The sequence below is a fragment of the Borostomias antarcticus genome (assembly GCF_949987555.1).
Source record: "Borostomias antarcticus genome assembly, chromosome: 14".
Classification (NCBI taxonomy): Eukaryota; Metazoa; Chordata; class Actinopteri; order Stomiiformes; family Stomiidae; genus Borostomias; species Borostomias antarcticus.
The window spans coordinates 11,139,427-11,149,681 of record NC_140247.1 but is presented as its reverse complement, the minus strand read 5'-3'; the positions used below and the strand labels follow the sequence as shown (position 1 = coordinate 11,149,681).

The 10,255-nt window shown below is 50.4% G+C and overlaps 1 protein-coding gene across 1 annotated transcript in view; it reads left to right on the top strand.

Annotated features, from left to right (window-relative positions):
* Nucleotides 1-10,255, top strand: part of spop (speckle type BTB/POZ protein) — a 53,816-nt gene that overhangs the window by 9,845 nt on the left and 33,716 nt on the right. The window contains exons 2-3 of the mRNA XM_084448445.1: nucleotides 8,845-9,200; nucleotides 9,975-10,096. Of these exons, the coding sequence (XP_084304571.1) occupies nucleotides 9,123-9,200; nucleotides 9,975-10,096 (200 nt within the window). The 5' untranslated portion in view covers nucleotides 8,845-9,122. The remainder of the gene's footprint in view (nucleotides 1-8,844; nucleotides 9,201-9,974; nucleotides 10,097-10,255) is intronic.

Sequence of the window (10,255 nt, the reverse complement as noted above, 5' to 3'; positions counted from 1 at the left end):
TTAGCTTCTGTAAAACGGCTTGATTATAGACTGCTCTAATGAGTCATGGGGGAGCTAGTGTACGTCAGGCAGTCCGCTGCTCCCTGTACCTCTAGCTTGTAGTCTAGAAGCCAGGATTGTCGTCAGGATTGTAGATCTGGGGGCGGCTGTAGCTCAGTTGGTAGAGCGGGTCGTTCAGTGATCGAAGGGTCAGTGGTTCGAATCCCAGCTCCAACTGTCCACATGTCGAAGTGTCCTTGAGCAAGACACCTAACCCCAAATTGCTCCCAAGGAGCAGGTTAGCACCTTGCATGGCAGCTGCCGCCATTGGTGTGTGTGAATGTGTGTGTGAATGGGTGAATGAGAGGCCATTGTAAAGCGCTTTGAGTGTTGCTAAGGTGGAAAAGCGCTATATATGTGCAGTCCATTTACCATCTACCGTGTTAGAGAGCAGGGCAGGCCTAATGCTTTTGAACATCCAACCATCCATCCATCCATCCATCCATCTACCCGTCCGTCCATCCATCCGTCCGTCCGTTTATCCATCCGGTCGCTCGGTCACTGTCTACCATCGGTGATTGAACCCGTGACCCACACAGCGAGCTCATCGGAGATGCACACGGATACGAAAGCTTCACTCAGAACACCGGTGGCAGATAAATCGAGCGAATCCAGTTAAAATTCACCGTTCAAACCATCACCTCCGGTGTGCACCGCAAACCGAAACAAACAATCTTTCATTCCGGCCAACAAACCGAAACAAATGCACCCGTAACGGAATAACGTCTCACAGCTACTATCTGAAATTAGTGTTTGCCCCTGAGACTGAGAGGAGAGGTGGATGAAGGAGAGTAGAAATAACCCCTCCAGCCAACTGAGAAGAGACTCCCTCTCGCACCATTTGCATTTTAATTATAAATTGCATAATTACAGCCGGTGAGGTATCACGCCACAACTCTCCCCCCCACCCCTCCCTCCCTCCCTCCTGCGCTGTTCCCTTCATAGGGTTAGAACCCGACACGGAGAACCTCCGTAGAACAGGACTGAGGAACAGGCGTTGGAGGTTGACTTGGAGATGAAGGTGAAGGTTGAGGAAGTTGGATTACTCTTTAAAAACTCAAACCCTCCTTCCTGGCTACCTGGTTGGGACTAGAAGCAGAGCCCGGTTGTGTGTTTCTACCCCCCCCCCCCCCCGTCTATCTGCTGCGCTGGCAGTGAGCCAGGGGGGTATGGAGGGACCCTCCAAAGCCCACAACAATCTGTCTCCATCGAGGAATTCTGTCATTTTTTAGTATGCTATTTATTTGTTTTTGCGATGTGTGTTTTGACTGTCAGTATCAAAGTGTGAGTTTGTCAGCGTTCAGATGCACTCAGAGGATTTTGGTGCTCTGTCTGTGTGTGTGTGTGTGTGTGTGTGTGTGTGTGTGTGTGACATGTCTGTGCCCATGTGAATATTTGTGCCTGCACAATTGTGTGCGTGCGCCTAGGGCTAGTCTATATATATATATATATATATATATATATATATATATATATATATATATATATATATATATATATACAGTATCTGTGTCTGCTTGCGTTGTCCCAGCGTGTGCAGTGGGGAGGTTTGTCACAGACGGCGTATTGTGCTGGGAGTGTAGCCGGCTAATTGATCACACTGGAGCTGCTCGCAAGGGCAAACTGTGAGAGCGGAGACAGCCGAGCCTCAGACCCGCGACTTAATGAGAGGAGACTGAGGCACACACCAGCTGGGCGAGCGAGCAAGCTGCAGCCAGGGAGAAGGGAAGGAGAGAGGGAGGAGGGAGATGGGGGGAGAGGGGGGGTGTAGCCAAGGAGGAGCGAAACCGGAGACGACGGCTTGGAGAGAGAGAGGCAGATTTAACGGTAGGCTTGTGTGGGCTGCAAGAGCCAGGGATAGGGAGATAAGCTGGAGAGAGAAGTAGAGTGTGTGTGCGTGTGTGTGTGAGAGCGTGTGTGTGAGAGCGAGAGGGAGAGAGTGGGAGAAAGAGAGATGGAGAGAGAGAGTGAGTCAGTATGGAGACGGATAGTGATGTTGTCTCAGTAGGGCTTTCTCCACGGTTCACAGAGGGCCTCTGTCTCTGCGGTTGGCTCTTAATCCATCACGCCTCCTGCTTGCCCTGGAGCCCTGGAGCCCGGTGTGGACAGGATGTGACCTCACAGTGGACAGGATGTGACCTCACGCACCGTACGCCATGTCGTCCCACCGCCAGACTGCACGCACCCGGACCAGGGGTGCACATCTGCACCCCCGAGGCCGACGCCACGCTCGTCTCCATGCACCGCCACCGGTCCGACACGCCAAAGATACACGGAGCAGCTACCAATGCCGTGCAATACTATTCACCCCCCCCCCTATTGAGACGCAGTGCGATTCCACACAGTTTGATTCAGCGCCGTGATGTGATTCAACACGACGCAGAAGAACAACGCCGTGCAATTCAATACGGCACAGCAGAGTTTGATTTGATTTCTTGAGAAGCACATCAGAAGTTCGATAAGAAGAGTGCCATTTTTTACCCCTCCGGTGCTGAAACTCCTTTCTTTCTTTCTCTCTCTCTCTCTCTCTCTCTCTCTCTCTCTCTCTCTCAGTGAGTTCTTTTTCAGTGAGTTTCAGTTTCTTTTTGACTTAAAAAAAAAAAGACACCCTTGGACCTTTCATACACAGGTCTTTTCACAATAACCGTTAGCATATGCTAGGGCAGTGTGCTAGCCTTGAGATCAGGCAGAATTGTCAACTCACTCCGTTGAGATCTTCAGTCTTCGGTGGAGCGGGTGGAGTTGAACAGGACATGGCTGCCCCCCCAGCAGGCGCCTTGCCTGTGTGCTTCATAGCGGCATACGGCATATTTTTTGAAATTGCTTGTGTTTTCTCGTCAAATTGTCCGTCTCTCTTGGAAAATCTGAAGTGTGGCCAAACATTTGATTTGTGGGAAGGCTTGGGCGGAACGAGCAAAGGAATTCTTCCTCCTCTGTGTTGATCTCTAACGGGACACACCTCAGCCTCCATAGACCTCTGTGGTCTGGGGCCCCTGACAGTAGTGGAGAAGATGAGAGCGCGTTTGAGAAACCGTTTAGAGAGGAGGAATCAATCTAAAATATCTATTGGTCACAAATCATCGGTCACATTTCTAAATAATAAGTAAGTACATTTGATTGAATAAAAGCATAGGGCCTCTACTAATTATAAAAAAATAAATCGGGTTTTACCAATGCCAAGATGTTGCAAACGACGCATCGCGAGTTCGTCCCGATTCATATCTTCTGCACACACTCGGGGAAATCGGGGCAAATCGCATCTTGAACTTTCATGCCGGCGCACCGATGCGAATCGTTGAATCTTCCCATCCCTGACCCGGACCGTTGGGTTCCCCGGCCGAGCCTGTTCCGAGAGTCCGCCCCTCCGGCAGGGAGCACGTTGCGGTTCCCCGACCCTGTCGTTAACCGGCTGATGGAACGGCGGGGGAAACAATGAATATCTTATACGGTCACACACGGAGCTCTTTATCGACGTCTTATGGTTCTCCGCGCTTCTCTGCGGTTCTCCGTGTGGGGCTTAATTGGCTGTGATCCTCTATCCGCCTGGTGGGGAATGGGGTCCGCAATGACTGAGTTTGGTTTTTGTTGTTTATTTCCAGAATGGGGGGTCAGCTATCTTGCTCGATTTTCTCTATGATCCCCAGATGAGTAGTCTCTCTCTCTCTCTCTCTCTCTCTCTCTGTCATTCACTCTGTCTTGTCTTTCTCACGTTCACACCCTCTCTGTCTCTCTCTCTCACGCCATCGGTCTCTCCCTGTCTTTCTCTCACTCTCACACCCTCTCTCTCTCCCTCTTTCTCTCACTCTCACACCCTCTCTCTTTCTCACTCTCACACCCTCTCTCTCTCTCTCTCTTTCTCTCACTCTCACACCCTCTCTCCTTTCTTTCTCACTCTCACACCCTCTTTCTCTCACTCTCACACCCTCTCTCTCCCTCTCGTTCTCTCACTCACACCCTCTCTCTCCCTCTCTTTCTCTCACTCTCACACCCTCTCTCTCTCCCTCTCTTTCTCACTCATCCTCTCTCTCTGTATGATCTCTTTCTATATTATCTCTCTCTCTCTCTATCTCTATCTCTCCATCACTGTTCTTGCCCAGCGTTTAATGGAAACTGACCTTATAATTAAGACTTCATTAACCCTGTGTCAGGCTTCTCACCAGCCGTAGGAGGAGAAGAGCTTGATGGTCAACGTTTTAAGTCCAGCTGAAATGGACGCTTGAGATCATCTAACTTGCGTAGTTTGACGTATTTCCAACTCAAACAGGCTATAGGGGCAGGATGTAACATTTAGAGTAATTTGATTGGAACGATAGACAGCATTGATTGACGGGTGGATGGCGTGAGATTATTGGTTGACCTTGCTCTTGCATTACTGACGTAAGCACTCGGGACATTTTGTTTTACAGGAAGAAGAAAAATCATAGGATTTGATACAAGATTATAACGAACCTTTAAATAAATAAATAAAAAGTTGGCATATGTTAAATAGATGCACACTATGACCAACGAGGTGATCCAAAAAGGGGAAACTTCTTTAAGACACCATGTTGGGTTTCACTATGTGTGTCATGCACTTCTGCTGTGTTCTTAGTCTCCGTCCGCTTCGACGCACAAGGTGACCGCGGGTGCCCCGGCGTCCATGTGACAAACCACCCCCCCTGATCCCTCCCGCCCCTTCCAAACCCACGCCACCCTGCCCGCTCTGCACCTCCTCCCCCTGGCCACCTGGTGGCAGTGTCTCATGGAAGCGCGGCCCTGGGGGGAGAGGGGGGGGGGCGTTTATTTGATGTTTCCCTTTCATGTCTCAAGTGAAACCGAATTTAAATGGAGACGTCATGCGTGTAATGTTATTTTTTTAATATTTCCCCATAATTAATTTAGATTTTCTCACGGAGAGAGAGAGAGGAAACCAACAGCCGGCTTTCCATCCCTGTCATCCGACACCCCCTCTCTCACAGCGGGCCTGGCTCCCATCGTTTCCCGCCATCTCCCTCTGGGTTTGTCAGGATATATTTAACCAGGCCTTCCCCATAACGGGATGTGCTAACACAGTACACCCACCGTGCCCTGGTAGGCTGCTACACCCAGCATGTGCCGGTAGGCTACCTGATAGGGTGCTCAACTACAGTGGCCTTGTGGTTAGTGTGTCCACCCTGAGACTGGGAGGTCGTGAGTTCGATCCCCCGGCCGAGTCATACCAAAGACTATAAAAATGGTACCCATTGCCTTCCTGCTTGGCACTCGGCATCAAGGGTTGGAATTGGGGGGCTACATCACCAAATGATTCCCGAGATTCCCCCACTGCTGCTCACCGCTCCCCCAGGGGATGGGTAAAATGCGGAGAGCAAATTTCACACACTCAGGTGTGTGACAATCATTGGGACTTTAACCTTTAACTCTGTTTTTATTATGGTACATGTATCGACCGAGTTAAAACTGTTAAACTCACTCCTCGGTGTAAATACTGCCGACCCGCGCCGTCGAACCACTAGCTTTTTCGCTGGCTGTAGCGGTTACGAGAGGTCTGGTGACGTGTGTCAGACGACACGCGTTGGAACCTGGTGTGTTCAGCTGAACCGACGAGCGACGCCCTGACACCTGTTACATTGTCCTCGTTGTGCCCTCGATCGAGATACCAAAACATCGTGAGTCACTTTGGATAAAAACGACTGCTAAATGACCCAATTGAAGTAAATGATATGGGTCAGTAGGGCTGGGTATCGATTCGAATTTCAAGAATCGATTCGATTCCGATTCACAAGGTTCAGAATCGATTATCACAATTCGATTCGATTCAATATCGATTCGGTTAGTGTTATTAAAACCTTTATTTTTTTTGCTGTAACCTTAATTACATGACTGCCAAGTTATGCAACACATCAATACTAGGGCTGGGTATCGATACTGATTTCCAAAAATGAATGAATGAATGAATGAATCATTGAATGAATGGGGTGGGGGATGGAGGGGGGGGGCGGAGGAGGAGGGGATGGAGGGGTGGGTGGCAGAGGAGGAGGAGGAGGGGATGGAGGGGTGGGTGGCAGAGGAGGAGGAGGAGGAGGAGGGGGGCGGAGGAGGAGGGGATGGAGGGGTGTGGGGGGGGGGGGGGGGGTAGTCTGGCCTGGTGGAGGGGCGGGAGGCAGAGACGGGGTGTTTTGTCTAAGTAATGAATACCAACGCGCTCCAGGCTTTGCTCCTCCCCCCAGGGCCCTTCACAACAGTGGGCCGAGGGACAGACGCGGGTGGTGGTGGGCTGCAAACACACACACACACACACACTTACTTACGCACGCACACACACACACACTGACTCCCTGTCTGACAACACAGCGCTTCCATTAGCCCCTACTTTGTGTAATAATTGTTTTAACACGATCCTCTTAACTCTGGCCTTGGCGCGCTGTTGTGTGACAATATTTATTTTCTCTCAGTGCCACGTGCATTATCACCTATTAGTCATCCCGCCATGGGTTGTGTCAGAGAATCCCGTCTTGAAGGCAGCGCGCAAAGACGTCAGTTTCTGGGGGGGAGGGGAGGAGTCTTCTGATTCGCTGACATCTCTGAGATGTTTCTGCTATAGTTTTGCTGCCGTTTGATGTTTTTTGCGTGAAAAGGGGAGAGAGAAAAAGGTCCCTCAGCGTTATTGTATCTAAGTGTTGTCTGGGTGTATTCAGGTAGTGATGGTTAGCAGTTAGCACTGCCGTCGCTACTGTCATGTTTTCCTGAAGTGATTCCCTCCTGATTGCTTGGCAAGCAGGTTCTTTTGTGGGACATTAGTGTTGGAAAAACAGGGAGAACAATACTTCAGAAAATAAATTAACACCTAAACGCACATGCAAGCACATATACGGATGCACAAACACACACACACACACACACACACACACACACACACACACACACACACACACACACACACACACACGGCATGCACACACTCCTGCACACTCCCTCACTCACTCACTCACTATAATTAATTGCCAGGAAGTCTCAGGTAATTTAAATTGCAAATCAGTTCCGCCTTGTTCTCTAACTTTAGTGATTAATATTTTATCGTTTTACTGAGTGAAAATGCCACCAGTGTTTTTCATCAGATACAAATAGCACGAGAAGAAAAAGGGGGTGCTGAATTGGAAAAGATCTAATTGAAAGTTCTATCTTGAATTAAGTCACGTCTGGAGCTGAGACTGGAGGTCTGTGTGTCATCTCTCTCCCTCTCCCTCTCCCTCTCTCTCTCTCTCTCTCCCCCTCTTTCTCCCTTCACCCTCTCTCTCTCCCCCTCTTTCTCCCTTCACCCTCTCTCTCTCCCTCTCTCCCTCTCTCCCTCTCTCTCTCTCCCTCCCTCCCTCTCTCCCCCTCTCTTTCCCTCTCTCTCCATCTCTCCATCTCTCTCTCTCTCTCTCTCTCTCTCCCCCCCCCCCTCTGTCTCTCTCCCTCCCTCCCTCTCCCTCTTCTTGGTTTTGCCCTCCTAGTTCTTTCTCCACTCTCATACTTGGTTTCTGGAAAGTTCTCCCTGGCCCAGAACTTCCCTTCCACTCATCCAGTAATGAAGCGTCTTCTTCTGGCTGGGAGACCGGTCCTGGCTGGGAGACCGGTCCTGGCTGGGAGACCGGTCCTGGCTGGGAGACCGGTCCTGGCTGGGAGGAAAGACTTGGACCTGAGACTGGACGGCTGTAGCTCAGTTGGTAGAGCGGGTCGTTCAATGATCGAAGGGTCAGTGGTTTGAATCCCAGCTCCGACTGTCCACATGTCGAAGTGTCCTTGAGCAAGACGCCTAACCCCAAATTGCTCCCAATGAGCAGGTTAGCACCTTGCATGGCAGCTGCCGCCATTGGTGTGTGAATGTGTGTGTGAATGGGTGAATGAGAGGCCATTGTAAAGCGCTTTGAGTGCCGCTAAGGTGGAAAAGCGCTATATAAGTGCAGTCCATTTACCATTTATGAGACGCCGGCCGGTAAGGCGGCCATTCGAGGAAGGCAAAGGGCAGTGGACAAACGGGGTGTTTATTAAATATGAATGGATGTTTAGGCTGCAGGGATGTTTCTCAGGCAATGAAAGTACAACAAAATCACAGTTATTGGGGACTGTAGTAAGAGATGGTTCATTCGTTCGCAAAGTTAGTTTCTCTGTAGTAGCGCCATGCTGTACACACCCTTAAGTGGAGCGGAATTCACTTATTCGCCCACCTACACACACACACACATACGCACAGACGCGCACACACACAAGCGCACACCCACACAGACAAATAAAAGTTGGCATTTTTTCAACAGACTGTAACCTTTCTGTGTCAATGTTGTCTTTTAAAATTGTGTCGGAACCGCGTGCATGCCAGACCGGCAGTCAAGGGATGAAAGCCTTGCGCCTTGCCCTTCACCCAGAGCCACAATGCATCATGGGCAGTTGGCGCTCCGCTCCAATCAAAGGTGAAACAAAGGCGGAGCCGCGGGTAGAATGAGTGTTTTGTTTCTCTGAGGCCGCGCGCTCACAGACACGGCGCTTTCAATGCCCCGGCCACGCCCCTTTTTGAAAACAAAATGAATTCACAACCGTTAGGGCCTGCTTACCCAGCGATAGCGCTCAATTGGTCTAACCGCTCAGTTAGGATTGGCCTTTGCGCTCGCGCGCACACACACACACACACACACACTCTGACTAACAAATCTCTCTTCATTTATAATTAATAAATAAAATTAAACACAATTTATTTAAAAAAATAAATAAAATGAATCTCCTTGAACTGATAGCGTGGTCCACGGTCCTCCATGCTAACTCTAACCTCTCTGATCTCGTCTGTCCCCCCAGGGTCAGGCTGTGTTCATCCGGCTCCGCGGGCTCCTGGACCACCCCGGCGCCGGACCCTGGCCTCTCTCCCGGGCCCTCTGCTAGCGGAGCCACTGCGAGGGTGGCCAGGCAGGTTGAGGTCACCTCGGCCCCTGGTGGTGTGTGTACTCGGGGGGCCCCCCGGCCGCTGATACCGCCCCCCTCCTCACCCCCACCCCCCCACCCCCCCCAACACCCCCCCATCTCCCTCCTGGCTGGAGCTCAGGCCCGGGTCAGGCCCCCCCGCTCCAACGCTGGCCATGTCAAGAGTCCCGAGTCCCCCTCCCCCAGCGGACATGTCCAGCGGTCCAGTGGCTGAGAGCTGGTGTTACACTCAGGTGAGGGGTGTGTGTGCGCGTGTGTGCGCGTGTGTGCGCGTGTGTGCGTGCGTGATTGCGTGCATGATTGCGTGGGTGATTGCGTGCGTGATTGCGTGCGTGCGTGCGTGTGTGTGCGGGTGCTGGGGAGGATATTATTTAAATCGGAATATTATTTGAATTCCATGTTATGGACTTTGTTAGTCACATTTCAAATAAATTATTTAAGGTGTGCGCGTGTGTGTGCGCGTGTGTGCGCGTGTGCGTGTGTGTGCGTGTGTGCGTGTGCGTGTGCACGCGCGTGTGTGCGGGTGCTGGGGAGGATATTATTCAAAATCAGAATATTATTTGAATTCCATGTTATGGACTTTGTTAGTCACATTTCAAATCAATTATTTAAGAGGTGTGTGCGTGTGTGTGTGTGTGTGTACACAGCATGCCCACACATGTAATGTTTTATCTCTGTAGGTGTCCATGTGTGTTCGTCAGGAGCCCACTGCTGGGTTTGATAGCCCACCTGTTTCAAAGCAGGAGGCTACTGTAGAATGGGAAGCTTTTTCATTGATGTATTTGTCTCATCTCCTCCATGTGTCCTTGTAAAATGTATTTTTTGTTGCAACTTTTTAATATCCTTTCTTCTCTCCCCTCTGTTTGTTGTCGCGGTTTATTGAGATGAAAGACCGTTTTGATGTGGGGAGTTTTGAAGTCCGGCCTGACCAAACACCACTTAGCAGTATAGAAAAGAGAAATAAATAAATAAATGTCCGCTCTCCTCCTGGCTACTTTTGCCCTCAGATCAAAGTGGTGAAGTTCTCCTACATGTGGACCATCAACAACTTCAGCTTCTGTCGCGAGGAGATGGGCGAGGTCATCAAGAGCTCCACCTTCTCCTCCGGAGCCAATGACAAACTGAAATGGTGAGTTGGGCTGGGATACACCAGCCTATTTAAGACCCACCAACCACACCATTGTTATATACACACTAGTCTCGCATAGCCAGTCCTATCTCCACACTTCGTTTACGCTGTGTCAGCGCCGGAGACAGGTCTGGCTGGACATAGTACCATTCTGCAATA